The sequence below is a fragment of the Hippoglossus hippoglossus genome, chromosome 3, assembly GCF_009819705.1.
Source record: "Hippoglossus hippoglossus isolate fHipHip1 chromosome 3, fHipHip1.pri, whole genome shotgun sequence".
In the NCBI taxonomy this organism is placed as follows: Eukaryota; Metazoa; Chordata; class Actinopteri; order Pleuronectiformes; family Pleuronectidae; genus Hippoglossus; species Hippoglossus hippoglossus.
This window is the reverse complement of record NC_047153.1, coordinates 29,587,784-29,609,689: the sequence shown is the minus strand read 5'-3', so window position 1 is coordinate 29,609,689 and position 21,906 is coordinate 29,587,784. Positions and strand designations below refer to the sequence as shown.

The 21,906-nt window shown below is 39.5% G+C and overlaps 1 protein-coding gene across 5 annotated transcripts; it reads left to right on the top strand.

Annotated features, from left to right (window-relative positions):
* Nucleotides 1-1,006: 1,006 nt before the first annotated feature.
* Nucleotides 1,007-21,413, top strand: asb7 (ankyrin repeat and SOCS box containing 7). 5 transcript variants are annotated; one of them, XM_034581689.1, is made up of 6 exons: nt 1,007-1,109; nt 2,407-2,586; nt 3,315-3,440; nt 6,400-6,611; nt 7,612-8,217; nt 11,562-12,142. In XM_034581689.1, exons 3-6 carry the CDS (start codon nt 3,403-3,405, stop codon nt 11,699-11,701), a joined length of 996 nt encoding a protein of 331 aa, XP_034437580.1. In that variant the 5' UTR covers nt 1,007-1,109; nt 2,407-2,586; nt 3,315-3,402; the 3' UTR covers nt 11,702-12,142. The 5 variants fall into 5 exon arrangements, with proteins under 5 accessions (XP_034437580.1, XP_034437579.1, XP_034437581.1 ...); XM_034581690.1 differs by lacking the exon at nt 1,007-1,109 and adding an exon at nt 21,403-21,413 and having other exon boundaries at nt 2,355-2,586; nt 11,562-11,720; XM_034581688.1 differs by lacking the exon at nt 1,007-1,109 and having other exon boundaries at nt 2,336-2,586.
* Nucleotides 21,414-21,906: the final 493 nt, after the last annotated feature.

Genomic DNA, 21,906 nt, shown 5'->3' with positions numbered 1-21,906 from the left:
ATATTGAATGTATCAAGTGTCCAAATCGCACCAAATTCCAAACTGCACTTCACTGGGCAAATACACAAGCCAAGTGATCGGTTCAAGAGAAATGAGTTTTAGAGACAGACAAACAGACGGAGATTTCTGGAATTAGTAGATAAAGAAGTGGAAATGTATGGGCAATACTAATTGCTCTATGACACAGTCATGGTTGGTGTAACAGTTGATTGAAATTTATAAAACTTAGCTGTAGCAGTCTTCCTAGCAATGTAACTCAGAAAATACATAAATAGTTTCATACATTTTTTGCTGTTTAAAATTCTCACCTGTTGTGGTGTTCTGTTCGCTTTGACCCAGCTATTTTTTTACCCCTGGCTAGCAAGTAAGAGAAAAACAAATATTTAGCCTCTCCAAATGGACTAGGTAGCTAGCATAGTTCTATGCTAGCTACCTAGCTCCTTGCAGTTCTACAGCAACATGCTGTACACTGTTTCTATAGTTTGTATGTGTTGATTATACAGTAATAATGCTCTAAAAAATACAGAAACTTGTTACAGTGCAGTAATAAATGGAACCATATGAACCATAGTTTTCTAACTCTGCACCATAGACTGTTAATAAAAGCCCTGCACACAAACAGCAAACAGCCCATTCCAAACAGGCAGGTTTAGAATGGGCGCTGCACTGGCATTTAGAAAATTGATGATTTATTTTATGTCGAGTGGATGTTGTGTAGACACCTTGTCTCATCACAACAATTTTACAACCAAGTAAATCTATTTAAAAAAAATACATATACAATACATTTTTTTTCCCTAGAAATAATAATACATACAATAATTGGACATGGAAACAGAGTCATCTGGCTGTCTTTTGACCCTACAGAGTTGATGTCGATCAAAGAAATATATATATGTATATACCCCAATATATATATGTATATAGTGCACCTAAAGTTTGGGTCAGCAGCAACATTTCTCACATAGGAGTATTGTTGTTAGTTTCATTTTTGCAAAAGCTGAAGTATACTTTAATGCTTTTATTGTGAAAGCTTGCAGTCGGAAGTGTGGTTGTTTTTGCTGCTGGGTCACTGAGGTTCACAGAGAGACACTTTGTTGTTAAAGCAGGTTGTTCCACAGAGAGATGATGGTGAAGATCAAAGAAATGGTTCAAATTTTGGGATCTTGAAGCAGTAGTTTGACATTTTGGAAAATGCACTTGTTTACCTTCTTGACCCAAATGAGATGTGAAGATCAGAACCACTCTAATCCCTTTGCATTCAATGTGGAACGCTGCAGTTGATTAGCTGTGTTGGGGTCAAGCTCCTTGATAGTGTTATCATCCTTCTCATTGCACTCAGCTGAAATATTTCCAAAAATATTGAACTTTTTCAGAGGGAGATAATTCAAACACCTCTCCATATTGCATTATGCCTGATGCTCACACAAGCTCAATCTCTGTCCATTCATCTGAGAATTAATCATAGCTCTGTATGGACTCTGAACCCCCTAAGACAGACGTTCTGCATAGAATCTTCTCTGGAAATACATGGACTCACCATTCACATTTAGATTGTCTTATTAAATCTCTGTTGTTTATAATTCAGTCGCTAGTCTCATAGTCTCCTTTTGGCTCCACTTATTTATCTTAACAATCTGCTGCCAGTTTAGCTTGAATTTCCTGAGCCAATTTCTGCTACACAATGTTGACCAATTACCTTTAACAACTATAAGTGGCAAATCAGTAGTTTGACCCTCTTAGACTACTTTGGCTGTGATCTGCCCCAAAACAAGAACACAACCCCCATTATAAGCTTTAAGCTAAACTCTAGCTCTCTGTAATGGCAGATGTGGGAATGTTCGTATGTATGTTCCATGTGATATGATACTTCTAGCTGAGAGCAATCTCAAAAGCTTTGGCAAAAGTGAGATTGTTTTCAGAGAGTAGTCTTCTCTGGCAGGCTTCGTTTTGTATTCCACTGACAGACTGATCTGTTTGTCATGACAAACGCTGTTGGAAGACAATAAAATATAAAATAAAAGTTCCAGTATGGTTATAACAGTTTCGTTCTGCACAGAGAAATGTCAGTTCAGTATATATGTCAATAAATGAAATGTTTTAATTGCACCTATATTGATTAGCAATTCTGTTTTGATTTCTGTTGACTTTTAATAGTCTAATAGGAACGAAGACAGGTGCGATTCTAGTCTTAAATGACCCCAATATATATATATGTATATAGTGCACCTAAAGTTTGGGTCAGCAGCAACATTTCTCACATAGGAGTATTGTTGTTAGTTTCATTTTTGCAAAAGCTGAAGTATACTTTAATGCTTTTATTGTGAAAGCTTGCAGTCGGAAGTGTGGTTGTTTTTGCTGCTGGGTCACTGAGGTTCACAGAGAGACACTTTGTTGTTAAAGCAGGTTGTTCCACAGAGAGATGATGGTGAAGATCGCAGCAGCGGACACACGCAGAGGTTTCTGGGGACAACACTGCTGCTCGGTGCTGGTTCACAGCTGAAGGGACAGAAGTATGCAGCTCTGACTCTTCCGCCCATCTGGAAGCTGATTGGCCAAGTGAAGCGTCGACTCGGCGTCTGTCAAGTAAATCTTTGTTTTTACACTTGTTTAAAGTTGTTGTTTTTCCTCAGTACATGTGCAGAGTGACGTGTAATGACCTTACACACTGTGTCGAGGTCTGTGTGTGACCAGCTGTGCTGTGACAAAAAAGTCAGCACTAGCTAGCGAGCTGGCGCTAGTGAGTTTGTTAGCTTGCTGGCGTTAGCTTCCAGCCTGGACAACAACAGCCTCACAATGAGAGCTTCTGTGTCACAATGTCACATTAACTACATGTCCTGTAGTGTGTGTCAAGAGTTGTCACCATGTGCACAGTTGCTGCTCTTAGGTTTAGCTAGTTGTCGATGTAGTTTACTTGTTCGTGCTTTGCATTGTTGCTTATGTTAGCAAATAAAGCCATTCCATTGTCCACTGCTGTTCCTCCACCGGCTCATAGTTAAAGGTAAATACAGTGTTGGGTGTGATGAGCGGATATCCTGTTCACTTTCCTGTCTCTTTGTCATGTTTTAGCCATTTGTCTTCAGTCTTTTAACATGTCTTCAAAATGAAAACCAGAGCTGTTTCAGTTAGATACTTGTGTATTTGCAACATACGTGTCACTTCCCATTCTAGTCATTTATTGCTAATCTTATTACTAGTATTGTTGGTTGTACATCCACAACATGTCCAGATAATCTCTGACAGTATTGAGCATACCTTACCATCTGATATTGTTGCTGCATTACTAACAGTGACAGTGTTTTTGTGTGTTGCAGGAATCACAAGTGAAGACAGAGGTGCCTTCCCCTTTCCCTCTCAGGCTCCCTCACTGTGCAGCTGTATCATTACAGGTGCAGCTCCGATATGACTAAGAGAAGTCCATCTTACCAGCTGGTCAAAAGGTACATTGTATTTCATACCCTCAGTCTATTTAAATTCAAGAATTTGAATGAAAAGAAGTCATCTCTCCTAACAAGAGAAGTTAGCTGAATTTATCAGGGCTGCTCTTGTCTCCTCAGCTTAGCTGTGGTTTAAGTCAGGCTTCAATTTGGGCTGCGTCTAACAAATTCATGTAGAAACTCTGCCGCTGCATCTTCAGAGCCTGTGGTTAAAACTGCCCCTATTGTTTAAGGACTGGATGTTCTCCAAAATATACCTGGACAGCTTATGTGAACATGGTTATGTTTACACTGCATTGGGTAACTACATTGTGGTTAGGGCTGGGCGATATAGAAAAAAACCTTATCATGATCATTTTTTTAATATCACGATATAAATCAAATCAGCGCAGGCACAACTCAGGCACATTACTCTGCGCAGGTCAACAAGTGACTCTGTCCCTCTGATGTTTTCTAATCACTAACAGGTAGAACTGATCTTTATAAAAACCTGCTGAATTCATATTTATGTTCCTGGATAATTTCGGGTGTCGCTTCTTCTGCAACAATGAAGTTAAAACACCGTTTTGCGTGTGTGCGTGCGTGCGTGTGCGTGTGTGTGTGTGTGTGTGTGTGTTAATCACATGGTATATTAACCATCTAGTCCTATATTCTAAAATAGTTATTAATTGATGTTGTCGGATCATGACTCCGGATCATTCCGGTCACTTTAACCCTAATGTCCTGACTGTAGGCGTCACGTCTAGTGTTGTGTAGCAGGTTTAAACATGTGTCTCATAAAGACATCTAGAGCGACTCAAACACAAACTAAACGTCAGTCCTGTACATGTCCTAATAACTTGTGATGGTGTTTATTGTTAAAGTGTAAAGTGAGCACAGGTCAAAGGGGTGAGATGGACACCTGGACCTTTAATGAGCGTCTGTGTTGGAGCAGCGGTAGTTATAATTATTCAGTGGTGGACAGCTAAAACAATGAATGTAGCGGAAAACATGAATCGATTATGTTCAGTCACTGAATCAATTCAGAGTCTTCCACCTCTTTGCAGAAATACAAACACAAACACATGTGCTGCTGCTCCTCCTTCGCTCTGAGCTGTGTGTCAACCTAACCTGATGTGGGCGTAACTCTATTCCAGCCACATGATTGGTTCAGCGCGGCACTATTCTCATTATCATTGGCTGTTCGTGTTGTCTGTCAAAACATGGATGGGATGAGTTCTATCGACATGTCTTCAAATTTTATCAAAAAGTTATATCGCTATAATGATCTTTATCGTTTTATCGCCCAGCCCCAAATGGGGGACAGTCTTACACTTTGTCAGTGGGAAGGATCCACATGTTAAGTTAATGCTATCGTACGTTTTTTCAGCGCGCGGACTGTCTTACCTTTGCAAACATGACACTTGCACATAGGGGTGAATTCTGGTAATCTGGGACATTTTTTACAATTTTGACTTCTGCGACTGATTCCAATATCTGTTTTACACATTAGATCAACATATTATACCTTTCTGCAATCCTCAAGATGTTTTCTAACCACACAAAAAGCATTATGAAAAAGGGAAGCAAAGCATATAAAAGTCCTATTTGTTTTTATAAAGAACCTTAGTCTTAATAAAGAAAATATAAAATATATTTAAAACATTCTATTAAAAGTGAATCACATTTACAAAAAAAAACTACTACATTTCTACAAACAGCAAGCAAAAAGAACAATAACAGTTTATTCATTCAGTAATTCACCATTCTATTGGGTCTATTTGAGGAACAAACAGTCCTTGCAGGTGAAAAAACCCTAAAACACATTTTCAACATCTCAATGCATATTTTGTAGCTTGAATACATCACAAACATACTTTGTTAACAATTAGGATCCTTGTCTTATTTATGAAAGATTTATATCCTTAACATTTATCTTGTCAGAATCCTATGTTATTGACCGTGTCATGCAATTCCAAGTGGGAGCTTCTGACTGACACTTGCTCCGCCCCTTTCTGTGACATCTCCCCCATGAAGTCATGTGATGTCCATGGTAAACCCATGTAAAAGTCATGTTGACTAGATTTTGTTAGAACAGGAAATAAACCGACTGAAGTTTAGTTGTCCCACATTACCTACACAAAAGTTCTTTGGACACTGGCTCACAGAGAATACCAGTCAATTTTAATTTTAACCTGCTTCCAAATTACTCACAGAATTAATATTGAACAGTTTTATTTTTTATTGGTAAACTATAGCACCGGCTAAAGGTGTGCAGCTGTTACCTGGATAGATTTGTACCCTGCTGCTAATGATAATTTATCAGCCACGTTGCCTCAACTCAGTGATAAACAATGTTGATATTTTTACATTCACACAATTATAATTTTCACTCACATAAGCAGTAAAAAGCTGGCACTGTGGAGCCTTGCTCTGGTAAAGGAGATTGTTGCACTATCAGCAGGTGGAGGTGGACTAAACACAGTGTAGTATCAATTATGAAAGAATCTAATTTACATCAGGTATATATGTTCCAATAGAGATCCATTAAAATAGACCCAGATCAGACCAAATATCAATACCCACCAATATCTTAGAATCAGCTCTATCTGCATTTCTCCCTTTTTTTAAGAAAGACATCTTGATTGAAAGTGGATATGTTTTGATGATTAAAATCGCTACCTACCAATAATGTAATCATTAAATTAGATCAGATGTAAATATGTACTGTAGGTATCAGTACCACCAGAATTGGTGAGTTTATAATAATTTGGATATGCAGTGTTTGAGTCCGCAAAACACTTCTGGAGTTTCAGGGGTAAACAGCATTGCAGCCAAATCCAATACAATTGGCAGGTGAGTTAGAAACGTCAGACGCGCTGCACAAACCCAGCCACTTCCCTGAGGCATACAGAATGTATTCACTGATTTTTCCTAACAGCGGTTAGGCACAGATGAACATTCCCCTTCCGAAATGTGACAGGATGCTGAACCATCACTGCAGAAGGAACCCTGAGCTTCATGAGGAGCTGCAGATCCAGGCTGCAGTGGCAGCTGGGGATGTCTGCACTGTCAGGAGAATGCTGGAGCAAGGATACTCGCCCAAGATCCGCGACGCCAACGGCTGGACTCTGCTCCACTTCTCCGCTGCCAAAGGAAAAGAGAGATGTGTTCGAGTCTTTCTGGAGCATGGAGGTCAGAGGCTTTCTCTTCGAGCATCATGCCATGTCAGGTTTTCCTGTGTGAACACTAGAGGGCGTTACTTTACTGGATAAGACAGCCATTTATTCACTTCTGTATTAGACAAAGTCCTAGTTAAAAATTTACATGCATGGTTCATTTCCTTGACAAACATACTTTGACATAAGGGGTCTATGTTTGTGTCTCTTTTGTGATATTAATTTCAAAATTGGCTCTTCTGCAGTCTTCAGAAAGTCAAAAGTTCCTTAACATAATGATGACCTTGGATGATGATGTGAAAAAAAGCTTTTAAGACGTAATCCAGCCTGTGGATACCCATTCGTACTCATCCTTTGCTGACAATAAAAAATGCTTAATTTTGAGATAAATCGTTTATGTCCGATAAGTGTTTTGAGGGATTTTGTAATGAATAGATTTTAATATTCATTATCTGTCATTCTTCATGTCTCCTATTTATAATCCAGAGGCCTGATAGTTGTGGTGCTATAACTGAATTAATCATCTTTTTTTCAGCTGGAAATTTAAATAAACAAAAACTGCCTAGGGTTAAATCTGCCTTAATGCATTTGTTCTTGTTATTAGACACTTGGGGGCAGCATACAAAGCTGCAGTCTCAACACAGTCATATTATCACTTAATAAAATTCTTGTGGTCAGGAAATCTTTGGCCACTTTTCTGGAACTCTCTCCAGTTGCCATTAGTAGCACAGATGAACTGTTCTTTTAAATACAATTTCCCTCTGAAGAAAAATAACATAAAATACTCAGGATACTTTGTCCTGTCTCTTGTTCTGAATAGATGCAATTTAAGACCCGTTGAAACTGATGTGAACAGTCAGAAGGAGGTTTAAAGGTTTTACTCTGTATTTTTCTGAATTCTGTTGTGTGATAATGAAGCTAGTGCACATTAGCTAGAGGGCACCTTCAGCCACAGCCTTAAAGCACAACTCCTGCTGTATTTGACTTTCCTCTCTTTTTCTCTCTCCTCTGTGCAGCTGACCCCACAGTGAAGGACTTCATAGGTGGCTTCACAGCACTTCACTATGCTGCTATGCATGGCAGAGCACGCATCGCCCGACTGATGCTGGAATCCGAGTTTCGCAGTGACATTATAAATGCAAAAAGCAATGACGGCTGGACGCCGCTGCACGTGGCCGCCCACTACGGTCGAGATTCTTTCGTACGCCTCCTCCTCGAGTTCAGGGCCGAGGTGGACCCACTGAGCGATAAAGGCACCACGCCGCTGCAGTTGGCCATCATCCGTGAGCGCTCCAGTTGCGTACGGATCCTCTTGGACCACAGTGCCAACATTGACATTCAGAATGGCTTCCTGCTGCGGTATGCCGTCATCAAAGGCAATCACTCGTACTGCCGCATGTTCCTGCAGAGGGGAGCGGACACAAACCTGGGACGTCTTGAAGATGGCCAGACTCCCCTGCACCTGTCTGCCCTCAGGGATGATGTATTGTGCGCCCAGATGCTCTACACGTATGGAGCTAATACAAATACCAGGAACTATGACGGGCAGACACCTGTAGCTGTATCCGTTAACATGTCAGGAATCAGCCGGCCCTGTCTGGACTTCCTGCAGGAGGTCACCAGTAAGTCAAACCTACATACAACCTACACATGAAGAAAAGTGCACCAATAATGATGATAATAACAATAATAATAATCATTTCAAAGTTTTAGGAGAAATCAATTAAATGTAACTGATAGAAAAAGCTCAAGATATAAGATAAACAGAAAGTGTGAGTCATTTGTTTGTATCAAGCAGACAATTCTTTATGTGAACATATCTTTCTGTTACTTATTCTCTTCCTTCCTGCGATATTTGGAAGAGGCCACATCTTCTCTCTTTCTGTAAAAACGTGACACTTTAGCTTGGTTTTCGCTTCTTTCCATCAGAGAGAAGTGCACACGTAGCCCATTGAGGTATTTGTGTCAACACATTTTCATTTGGTGCTTAAAATAATAGCCTCTGGAACTGGATCAGAATACATTTCACAGGTGGCATTGGTTTATTTGTAAATGTGCGAAGAATCCCTTCAAATCCACTTCAAAATGAAAGATTTCATATGATGGAGATTGTTGCCTCAATAACTGCATTTTGAAGTGCACACTATATTTGTAAGAATTGATACTAGCCAGTGTTGCATTCATGTTAGCAAATGCAGCGTAGCACAGTGAAAAGTTAATGTCCCTATCTGTGAAAAGATATCTGTTTATAGTGGGTGGCGTTTAGAAAAAGAGTCCAAGTTTAGTAAGAAAAGCGATAGATCTTTTTTATTGTAAGATGAGAGGAGGCAAAAGTTGAGAAATGTATAGAGTGAAAGAGGGCTGCTTGCCAACACAAGGCTATAATGACCAGTGTTCAGTCAGAGAACAATCCTAGGTCAGAGAACAGGAGAGCACGTTACCTGAAGCATTCTGATTTGGAAGGAACAATGGCTGCATTCCTGCCCCCTGAAGTTTGATATCAAAGATATCAAAGAGCTGTGCACTGATTCACAGAAGTCCTTTCAGAGACTCTGAGCCATCAGCCAGATCACATATCTGCCGGGTTATTGATTACACCTCCACCTCCTGGATTAACTCATATGACACGAAAATCTCATCCCACACAGAATGACAGGCACCCCCAGCTCTTTCAGCTGCTGCACTCTTAGTTTGTTCCTCTGACAGAAAGTTCAACATGCACAGCTGTCCTCGTGCAAAGATCCATCTAAGTCTTGATGTGTGGACCTTAAAATCCATGAATGATTGAAAAATGGCAGATATTTCAGTATCTTTCAACTCTGGCAGCCTGTTGACCTAAAGCTAGCTTTTGCATACTGACAAACCTGAACCCTTAACCAACAACAATGAAAGAAAGAACTAAATGTGCGCTAGAACAACCCTACATGAGCTACATACATAAGCACTCTTCAACAGCCCCAAATGAGTTAGATAACCACTCCACATATAAATATACATTTTCAAAGTGATTTATGGACTTTGTTGTGCAATAGAGAAGGGCAATATATATAAAAGTGTTTCCTTAAACACAACAGTGAATTTTACATCAACAAATTAGTCATAACATGCTGCCTGGAGATGGATGTATAAAAATTAGAAAAGGGTTAATTCAACCTGCTAGTAAAGGTATCCTAATTTTGATGGGGTGTTATTTTTCATTAAATATATCTTTTAAAGATCAGTTGAGTTACATTGTTTACATTTTCATCTTCTTAACTTCTTTCTCCCAGCTGTTGTGCCAATGACTTAAATTTCAAAAGACAAACATAAATGTTTGCAAAACTCCAGGTAATCGTTTCCAAATAATCGTTTTAGTGACTCAAAAGGCTGTTTGCGTGTGGACAAGAGGCTGAAACGCAGTTGCATTAGTGTGGACAGGGTGTCATATGTTCATGTTTTACCTGGACAATTGAACATGTTATGAGTAACACCTGTGCTTTTCTAATGTCAAAAAAACGCTGTGAAACAGGCTTGAAAAATCCTAGTTCACCACCTACAGAACATTGCATTTAATTATTTTTCACTTCAGAAATCAACAGAATATGTAATTTGTCCATATGTGCCTGAACTTCTGCATTCAACTGTAGCAACAGATGGTTTTGACGTCTGCTTTGGATCATTGCCATTTTGTAGACGCCAGCCTTGTCTCTGTTTCAGTGTCTCGACTGACTGCAGGACATTTGCATCTAGAATTCACTGATATTTAATGGAATCCATTCTTTCCTCTGTGTTTCCCTGTACAAGTCGCTGCCACGCAACCTCGAAGCAGAATATTTCCACACCTGTGCTTAACAGCTGGCAGGGGGGTGGTACTAAGTACTGACTCAGTAGGGTGCTGAAACTTTTGCTTTTTTAGTTACCTTCAGTGTAATAACATTTGTAATGTCTCTTGCTGCAGCGGTTGTATTTACTTCTTTTCACTACAAAATACAGTACAGACATATACAGACATAAGTATATGGATTAAATATTGTTCTGTTCTTCAGCACTTAAAGCCTGAAAAACAACAAAATGTGTAACTGTCCTAATAATTTGGTCTGGACTTTCTTTAGTTTACCCAAACTTTTATCCATGTGACTGACAAAGACAATTTGAAGTTTCATTAGGAAGGTCATATGTGATAACCTTTAACCCATTTTCAATGTACAATCTTTAATCTGAACAGTCTGTACAACACATAACCTGGGGCTCCTCATTACCTGCATTTTTAAGAGCCTTGTGAGGCTTTGTAACAAATTTCTTATTTTCCTGTTTTTCAAACCAAATGTCCATCACCCTTTACATGTTTCCACATCTTCCCAATCACACTGACTCTGCAATCCATCAGTTCTTAGGTTCAACTTATTGGACATTTGTGTTTACACATACATCTCCTCTTGGTAATGCATAGAAAAGTTCAGGGTTGCAGTGCATGTGTAACAGCAGCATTTTTCTCTCAGAAGCAGTTTTCATACATATCATAATCACAATGCAGCAGGGGGTTCTCTGCTAAGAAGAGTTCACAGCAGTATTAAATTCTCAGCTGGATTCAGGCGAGGGGTGGTGCAGCAGGTAGAGGCAGGATGTAACATATAACTTACGCTGCGGAGAGATATTGGTGGAGCTTGAGGACTGTACAGAAATACAGCATGGCATACTTAGTCATAGACATACTTAACACACAAATGAAGATAGAGCTGATGGTCAGTGTGTCGCAGGCAGCGCTCACCAGTAGAAAAACTACTGTACGTCATAGTGACACTGGTAATACATTTGGTCGAACACTTATCTTTGGTTTTGCATTACTCTAATTTCTGGTTCCCGTTTGACGAAACACCAATGTTGACTTGAACACAATAAGCAAACACCGGCTAACATGGGCCTGAATGGAGTGAACCTCCTCTGGTGGAAATCCTCTGTATAACGACTCTTTCCATTCCTCTTTCAGGACAACCACGGACTCTACAAGACTTGTGTCGAATAAAAATCCGTCACTGCATCGGCCTTCAGAGCTTGAAGTTCCTGGAGGATCTACCAATTGCAAAGGTTATGAAAGACTATTTAAAACATAAGTTTGACAATGTGTGAAGGGAAGAACAACAGAAGAGTGACTGAAAACCCTCTCTGCTATCAATTATGAAGACTATGCAATCACTACGTCCACATGTCTGTTCCTTACATGCTGAAGGAAGGTCGATCCTGTTTTTGTCCAGTTCAACACTTCACAAATAGTTTCCCATGTCACTCATCCATTTCAGCCTTTTTATAGTCGGTTGATGAAGGATGGAAATGGAGCCAGCTTGTGTGAGCGACAATTATTGTTTTTTTGGGAAAAAGAAACCTCAATTGACTGCAGATAGTATTCTGTTTATGCTACTGTGCGCAATGCTATCCTTGTTGGCTCAGATTGTCATCAAATGTGTACTTTATATGAATATACTTTAATTTATTTACCCCTATAGGACGCTAAACTGGACCTGCTGCAGTGGAGATGTTATTGCTCAGAATCACAAAGTGTTGAGCTACTTACATACAGATAACTTAAAAAAATATCTACAAGGTACAGTCTGATTTTGTTTTAGTGTTTAAATCTGGTTCCAATCAACACCAGCTTCTCCAATTACTTCAATGACTTATGAAGCAAATGAAGCTGGTGTTGTGCCCATCGACAGATATGTCCCACACAGAAACAATTGATGAATAGTATTTAATCGTAGCTCTTTAGTTATGTGGACAGAGAAAAGCAGTGTTACAAGAAATAAGGTGGATCCCCGTCTGTTCTCTTATATCAATCGTCACTCTATAACAACAGCCAGCCACAACGTGCCAGAATGTGGAAATCCGACTCCGCTCTACTGTCAAATTTGCCTAAAATTTGTGGAGGGTGGGTTGGAGTTAAAACTGGGCTGAATCTGTACAGTGACAACATAACATTAAATGTCACGTCGGCTGAAGTGAAAGTTAACAAAAGGTCAATCCAGCTCCCTGCTGATTGTTGGAACTGAATTTTGAAGTATCAACAGAAAGCTGAGGAAAGGTTTTAGATTGAGGTCACGAGGTTGGTGCTGTAATGAAATCAAGCAGGATTAGATTTACTCTTTGCTCCACATTGCTTCTGATATACAGGAATGACTTGCACAGAGACCAGGAAGAATATAACAAGCAGTCAGAATTATTCTCAAATTTAAGTTCAATGCATAGAATTAATTGTTACTAAGTGTTGAACAGCTCAAGAGTTGAGTAACGATCAACCACCAATCAAGTTGCGTTTTACATTTCTAAACTATATGTAGAACATTTAAGTTTGAAGTGAGTGCACTGTGATTCGTTTCTGTTCTGAAAGCGCCACATTTACTCTGTGACGGTGTGGTTTAATAAGAATAACAGTTTATAGTCTGTTTTGGATAACACTGACACAATCACTACAGTTTATGTAAATATGTACAACAGATATTTTTGTAGAATTTATTTAAGCAATTATTTCTGGTATTCTTAATGTATTTAAAGTTTGGATATAATATGATCTGTTTGGTGTGACTCAAATATTTCTTTTTTTGTGTGCGACTTCAAGTTATTTTGTGCAGGAACAATTTGGAAGTGTTCTCTTTATTTCTATGGCAGCAATGTTACTCTGTTGTGAGGATTATACTGTGAAGTTTTCATTTTGACAATAAAAAATAAATTGTAGGGGTCTAAATAAATACCCACACAACAAGAATATGTTTTTATTTGCCTCTGCATGTGTTTAAATTGCATCGTGAACTTATGTGGCACCTAAAATTGATTTCCCTAAAATCTTAACAAATCCATTACAAATGTCACTTTAATGTTCCTGTTTAATTTTGACTTAGCAGCTTTGTATGAGATTTTGTATGCAGCTAAACTGAGACAAATACTTTTTGCCTGTTACCATAAATAGTTCGGGGTCAGAGGAGTTGCATGGATTTGTTTAAACTGGTATTTTACACTCTTGTGTCTAATTTAGTGGGCTGCATCCATCAAAGCCTCTTCAAAGACTAAATATAGTGTCACGGTGTTGTAAAGGTTGCTGGTTTAAATGCAGCTCTGAATATGAAGGACTCTGACTGTGTGTCCCTCCTGTGCCCTTAGAAATGACAAAAGTAAACAGTTTTGGAAGAAATTTGGTTAAATCTAGGTGCCCTTTTAATTTACAACAACTCAAACACACAAATGTTTACATTCATATTAGTCACTTTAACACATTGCGGTCTAACAAATGTTCAAATGTATTTCCTACCACATAAAACCTACACATAAAAACAGAAATAGTTTGACTACTTGAGTTGTTTGCGTCTGTTTTTACTAGATGGCAATTTTCATTTATTTGCAGTTGATGGTGCATTACTGTTTATTTAGCATTAGTGCAGCTGTCAGTCAGTGGAATAGTGTGGATCATCTTTCTATCTAATGTGCGTCATATGCGTGTGTATGCACAAAACAGACTTAACAGGCAGCAGAGGTCAAAAACTCCACAGGACACCTTCAGTCCAAAACTATGATCCAACGTCTGATAATGATGATGTTACACTTGGGCCCCAACAACCAATCATAAAACAGACATAGATTACACTGTCCAATAGAGAATTGAAAGCACCCATAAAAATACACATAGATATCACATTAGCATGTCTATATCTATTCGGTGCCATGTTTTCAAATGCGTTTCATGGCTGAAATCGTCTTTTTGCTGCATTTTGAACACACAATGTGAGCAGATGTTCTATAATTATACCACACTTTCTGACACAACTTCATATCACATCCAAAACTTTTTCAAGTTTTGGATGTGATATTAAGTTGTAGCCACAGGTTTGAAAAGCTACCCACATTTCTTTTTCCTAAGTTTACCTCTATTGTGTTCCACCTGGCAAACCATTTGAGACCTAATAATTGGATAAGATCATCAAGCTTTTGCTTGGTGCAGACCTGACACCAGTCTACTGAAGGACACACGTTTTTGTCTGTATCCTGTCCCCCAATGTGAACCCAGGGGACTAGTTTTGAGTAGGTGCGAGTGTCAGTGAACCAACTCTTGGCGTCTCTGTATATGCTTATATACGCCAATGCCAGCACCAAGCACAACAATAGTGGCAGCTTGGATTGTGTTGCTCCAGTCGTTACCACTTACCAGCCTGCATTGGCATTAAAACATTTTGGTGCTGAACATTTCCAAACTTAAAAAAATGTCCGCCACAAAGTTTTAGTTGTTCTTGTTGAGCCCCCATAGTAAACCAGTCTCAATTCTAGCTCAGCACTAATTTAAGAATGTGAGTTTTACTATTTTGCCTGGTTTTGATGTTGGACCCTGAAGTAGTTTTGGTAATGTTTTAATCCAGTTGATTGGACTATTACTGGTACTGATACATTCTAAATCCAAAAACTCCTAAAGCAGCCTCCTCCCTGCCTCACTCATTGTGACACTGCAGTATTCCCACATCTGAGCAACTGTGAACACTGAAGACTGTTCAGTGTATTTGTCATTTCATTTCAGTTCTGCTTCATCTTCCATATGGTCCATCTTTCTCAACCTGGGTGTGGGTTTGATTGGATTTGATTTTGTATTTTGTGCGTGAATGAGTCCGTCGTACATTGACTGCCTTCTCCAATCAGTTCCTCAGCAGACTTTGGTCGTCACAGTCAGGGAAACACTTCATACATTGACTTATGTGGCTTTCGGAAGTCTTTCACACCGTTAACTACTGAATGTACAGAATATGCAGATTTTCAAATGTAAAACAAAACAAATGTGGGAATAAACTATAAGTTATCGTTTCTTGGTTGTCAACTGTTTGCTTGTTTTGTGTGTGTGGGGGTGATTTTACAGTGAGAGATTAAAGTGAAATTTGAAATAGGCTTCCCCAATTCGACAGAAGGGTTTATTTTTTTTTAAAACAAAACTCAACAATATTTCCCATTAGTAATGATAGTTAATCGCTAAGATCTGGAAACGAGTGACATCAGCAAAAAGAAGTCTGACACGAGCAGATAGATGATTAAACTTAAACTTGTTTGGAAAACACAAGTTACTCTTGTGTTGACTCGTAGTGAAGGATTATTAGCAATATTTCAGATCAGATCATTGACTCTTGTGTCTTGACCTGCTTGACTTTGCTCTTGTGATGTCGTTACTGTAGACGTCTTCATGGGTCCACTCGGGTGTCAGTCACTGAGACATGGGGCAGGTGTGTTCAAAAACTATTATCAGTCTGATTATCTATTAATAGTGTTAGATTGTGTATCTGAAGGTCTCCTGTGTCTCTTTGTATGGATGGAGTACTGATGATAGAGCCTGCCAGACACAGGCCAACAACAGCCAAAAAACCCATACTAAAACCCCCACAAAGTGGCAGAAGGGCTGCAAAGAGACGCACAAAGATGATGCAAAATCACCACAAAAGGTTTCTTGAACTGAAGAAACACAAGCATGTCCAGTTTTGTATGTAGGCATACAGAAGTCCTGCAGTTACAATAACCTGGATGACTGTGTCTTCACAAGTCCATCACATGGAGATGCAAACCAACTGAGAAGAGACAGTGAGCCCAGTGATGCAAAACAACCATAAAGTGACATAAAACAACTACAGACAAGTTTAAAACCGAGACACGTGGTGTAGTTGCATTGGATTGAGTTGAGGTCTCTGAGTCTGGGGGTCCAAACATAGACTGTGGCCTCCATGTCCCCTACATATCATGTCTACACAGAGCAAATTGTTTTCTGTTCTCTCTGATCTTGTGATGTTTCATCATCATCGTCACTGTTGTGTGCAGGAGGACACATTAAAGTTACACTCCTAAACATTTTGATTAAGATAAGATATTCCTTTATTAGTCCCACACCGGGGAAATATCCATATAACAGCAGTGAAGAGGACAGTTAAAATAGAAACATTAGTAAAAGTCATTCTGAGTAAATATAAGTGAACTTTCAATATGAATTACATCAAACCTTATGTTCAGTATTAGTTATGGTCGTCTTTTATTCAGCCATTCAATGTATATCCAGTAATTGCCTTTTTGTATTGCACTTTTCATTGTTATTGGTGGAGTCTGTTTTTCATTCATGGGATTCAATAACATTTCTGATCCTGAGCTCAGCAGTACTTTGTTGGATGATGATGTTGACAGATGTCGATGTATGAATGTTTTCAATGCACTTGAAACAAGGCTTTAGATCACTTTAACATAAGAATAATTATTAAGTACAGAGTGCAATCATTTTTTTCCTTTATCACTCTCCAAAGTATTTTTGGTCGATATTTGTCAGTGTTTGTCCGGGTAATTCTATGGCCAACAGTTGTACCCATCATCCTATACTAGTGTCCTGTGACCATCCGACATGTTGGTCAGGTGGTAACACAACATCCTACATGCTAGTTATGTTATACATCCTTATAGACACAGTGCTAGCCTTCGTTACTAAATCATGTCATGTCGAGATCTTTTTGGATTAAACCATTTGCTTCTGCTTGTTTATATGTGGGTATGATTAAGCGAGGAGAACCACTTTGATGGAGTGATTCCAAAAATCTGTTGGGCCTCCACCAGCAGTGTTGGTATAGGAGCGGAGGACAAAAGGGAAAACTAGACACCAACTACATTCTTGTAGAAATGTAAAAGGTTCTTGCTGATTTCCAAACAGATGCACCTCCATCTCATGACATCACACGCTACAAGCAACCAGCTAATTGTCAAGTCTGACTTTATCAGAATGGATCAATAAACACCTCAAGTGCAGGAGAAGTCATCAGAATGTTTTTTCTTACAGGAAGAGAAAACAGAAGAATTCCCTAAACGATTACTAAATGTATTTGTTATTTGACTGTGCCTCTAAAGAATATAATATCAGCAACTGAGCTCTGGACTCTGCTGTGTCTCAAAGACACTGTAAAGGAATTTATACATAACTCAATGGGTTAATGACAGTCCATCTGCAATAACTTACAGAGTATGCTTATATTTATGTTTCAATATCACAGCTCCAACACTAAACAGATGTACATGATCAAACTCTTATTGTGCTTTAATCGTGCTCCCCATAGGAACTGTGTTGACACGCTCTCATTCGCTTTGTGACACAGAAAGACAATTGTCAGGGTTCGCCTTGTTGGATTACTGAATAATTCTTTGATTCACTCGAATAGAAAGTAGTATCAGCACAAGCAAGGAGGAGGTTTCTGGTTTTTACTTGACATTGTCTTTGCAGCTGGAGCTGAACACACTGTCACGTCTAATCTGTTGCGCCTTGAGCATCCATACCTTCTCATTAAATTTGGCTATCAGCAAATAATTGATAATTATCAGATATAATTATTGATGGTCGAATAATAGGATCTCATTAGCATTAGAGCGTGTGTGTGTGTGTGTGGCCAATTTGAGATGGTAAGTCCAAAGAGGTTAGAAGAGAGGTTAGATAAAGAAGAGATCTACTGGATGTACTGTGATAGTATTGTGACCTTGGAACATACTAATAAATAAAAGACATAGCAATAATGCTCAGTGAGTACATTGAATATTATCAATACAATACACTGCTAGTTAAACAATCTTAGCTGTGTTGTCTTTTGCTCGTGAGGCCCAGTTACGTTTCCAAGTCAATGGAAGGAGAGAAAGAAGATGTCTTTTCTGGTGCTTTTTGTGAGTCCAGTGAACTGTCGTCATGCTGGTCGGTTAGGGTTTAATGCTAACTCTGCTTTGTGGCTCCTGTTGCTTGGAAGATCAACTGGTGAGATTATGTGCTGTGACCGCTGGTGCTGGATACTTACATCCAGCCCTTGCCTCGCTGCCTTTGAGGAACGTCGTAGCAGTCTGAAAAATTGCGTTTTATTACATATCAAATATGGAACATATTTTGGAACCATTTGAGAATAAGGATTTGGGAAATAATCTGACAATACTGTCTTCCTGCTGTGTCATAAGTAATAATGGGTAATAATCAGCACAGAGGCTGAACGTTCAGGTCATTCCCCTCACAGTGGCACAGCACCAGGGTGTTACATTTCAAAGGATGGCTTTGCACGAGTGTGACTCTTTAACTGCCCCCCCCCCTCACAAAAAATATAAAAGCAACACGAAATTCAGAAAATGGCACTTTGTCAAGCAGAATCCCTGCTCAGGCTTTTCCCTCCTCTATCCTTCTACCCTCTCTCTCTGTTCTCTTGCTCAGGAATGTTGTCTTAAAAGAGGTGGTTTCTGCTTTCACTTCCATTTGTTCTCAGCAGGACTCAGTCGAGCCCTGCGCGGAGCCGAGGTGACCTAATAGTGGCTGTGATATACTTGTCTTACTTTACCAAACAGAGGGTGCTATCGTTGACAAGATCACTGGTAGCGTTACATGATAAGACAATGCCATCCCTCTGTGGGCCAGCAAGCCTTCAGACAGGAGGAACAATAGTAGCTTTGTCTGTACAGCTCTGTGTGCTGTCTAAAAATATCAAAATGCTTCTTCCTCTCATATCAGATACAGCTCCTCCCTAGTGTCCCACCTAAATCAAATATGTGCCTGTATCATTCATGATGGGTTTGTGCAAAACTATTCATGCGACTCTATTACATTCACATGTTTGCAAGGTCCTGTAAGTTTCTCAGTGATGTAACGTGAGAAACTGAGCTCCTTTCTCCAGGCAACAGCAGAATAATACACTGCCAATGTCTTTCTATCGTGTCTGAATAGAGTACCGGTCTGTTGGTATAACAGTCAATGGCTTAAACCAATAGGAAAATACTATCATCTTTATCATCGGATGTTATAAATGACTGCATTGGAAATATGATGAGCCACAGTGATTTATCATCAGCATGAGTATATTTTTTCCAGCTCTCAAACTTCACTCCCATCCAGCAGCAGCAGATGGCTCTGATGAATCCACTGTGCACAGCATGCCCAGCACCAAACCTCAGACGCACTGATTTGGTGAGTAGCTGGAGATCAGATTGCCCCTTTCAAGCACAAGAAGTATCGCTACATGTATCCATTGTCTGAGGTTCTCTCTCAGCTTTTCCATTCACTGCTCTCCGCTCCATCAGAGGACAAGTTCCTGGAACTAAATTTGGGCACAGCTCAATAGTTGATTCCACATTCAAGGTCCAGGTACTTTCAAGGGTTAGTGGCGGCGCAGTCAATCCTGATCTGCATCACAACATTCAAGTCTAGTATCCGGCAAAAATGGGAAAACAAGACACAACCAAACGGTGCAGGGAACACATGAAACAATGATAGGTTAAAAGCTACTATATGACTGGGCTGTATGTGGCTGTGCCAAATTGAAGGCATAATAGAAAACTGTTGTGGAGCTGCTGTCATTGCAAAATCTGCTGGAAAATTTGCTAAATGTTGCTATAAATACGTTTTTATTTATTCCTGATGTCATATTTTCATTCTGCCTGGTATGAGCTGGTTTTGCCTTCTATCTGTTTGCTTCTCTCCGACTCTCTCTGCTCACTTCTACTGTATGAATTACAATTATGACACATTGACCAAATAAAGGGCCTATTAATACTACACGTGACCAGCAGTCAATACATTTCCAAGCTGTACTGCTGAAATCCTGATTTTGTGCTGTGATTTCAGCCAAATGCGCTTTCTTATTATGAGAAACTCATCCACATCTATGAGTCCTGCAGTCACTTAAATGATATGAATAGTGAGGTGAACCTCTTTTTTCTTTTTTAGTTGCCATAGGGATCTGAAAAGAGACAAAGGCTTTGTTGGCCACAGTCCTTGTAAATGCATCCCAGTTCATGTCAGTTCATTTTAAAAGCACAATGGCCAATGGAAAAACTTTTCAGTTAGTCAGTCTCATTTAAACCTGTAGGCTCTGGCCCTGTGATCATGATCACATTATGTAGGATCACAAGGCTGCCATGGAGAAAGCTGAAAACTACAAACTGCTTAGATGTGCTGGATGCTGTTTTGGGCACACAAACACTTTACTCACCCACCAAACAGAGCAAACTAATAATGTAGCTGATCACATCCAGCACCACTGATCAGTGTGGCCAGTTTTCTCTCTGGCACCTAAAACCCCGCCCAGCAGTGATGTCACAGTGTACAGACACGCCCTGGAGCACACGTCTACATCACTGGAGCAATGTTCAATTTGCTCTACTGCCTCAAGTGGCTATCTGGATATTAATGTAGCTTAACAGATACGTTTTCTTTTGTTTTCAAGTGTCTAAGTTCCCCTGAAATTGTTTTCACCTTGACCTGTTTGAGTTTTAATCTTGTTAGTAGAACTTCAGAAGAGTTACTGCACACGAGGATCAGAATACCTGAGGTTTATGATTTTAGATTGTAACCATGATCTGTGTAAAAAATGTATGCTTTTACTTTTTGAATCTCTCTGAAATGCTCTGAGTCTTTTGTGGGGGAATCTAGCTTCTTTAGAACTCATTTTGAAGTTCATAAAGAATTCAAACAAGGTCGGGTTGCTTAAATTATAAATTTACTGTCACTGTACTTTATTGTTGCAGGATGAATGAAACATATTTGTTCTCCAGGAAATGAGGAGGCATTCCAGGAGCTGACGTTGGCTCATTTCCACAGGGTTTTGTCAAGGAACTCTTTATCTTATTGCTCGGTTCAGGAGACAAGCATCTATCAGGGGTCAACTGTGTGACATTTGGCCGCCTTGTGCCGAACGTTGAGAAAACAAAGGGGCTCTTTCTGATGGCCACCATCCCCTGGTTACCATAACCAGCTGTTAGCTGCACCATTTTATCAAGCACTTCACCTTCATGCCAGATGCACAAGCAGCTCAGATGGAAGAGAGGGAGAGAGGGAGGCCTGTGCAGGGATCCCCTCATGCTGCCATCCCACTGTTTCCTGCTCTAACTCAGCCGCACACAAGCAGTCCTCTAAAATCATATATATTACCTTCAATTCTCTCATCATTTTATGGACATTGTTGTCATGTCTCTTGTAGGCCTGCTGGAGTCCAGGACTGCACAGCTATAGCAGCTAGTTTTATTAGTTTGGTCAGACCATATTGTTACCTGTGATTTAAAGAGGTTAAGCTGCAAAGCATCATCCCCAATTGAGTTTCGACACCGGTGGTGGTGAAGGAATAAAGAATAATGCTGGAGATCTGGATTGATGCAACATGCAGCTCGATGAGGTCAGTGGATTGATGTGGCAAGTTAAAAGTAATGCACTTTGAGTTAGTCACATTTTAAATAACAGTAAATTCACTATCAGTAATTATCTGTAAGATTGAGCTGCAGAGGTATTAAAACGTTAAAAAAGTTAAAAGTTAAAAAGTTAAGTGCATTCATAG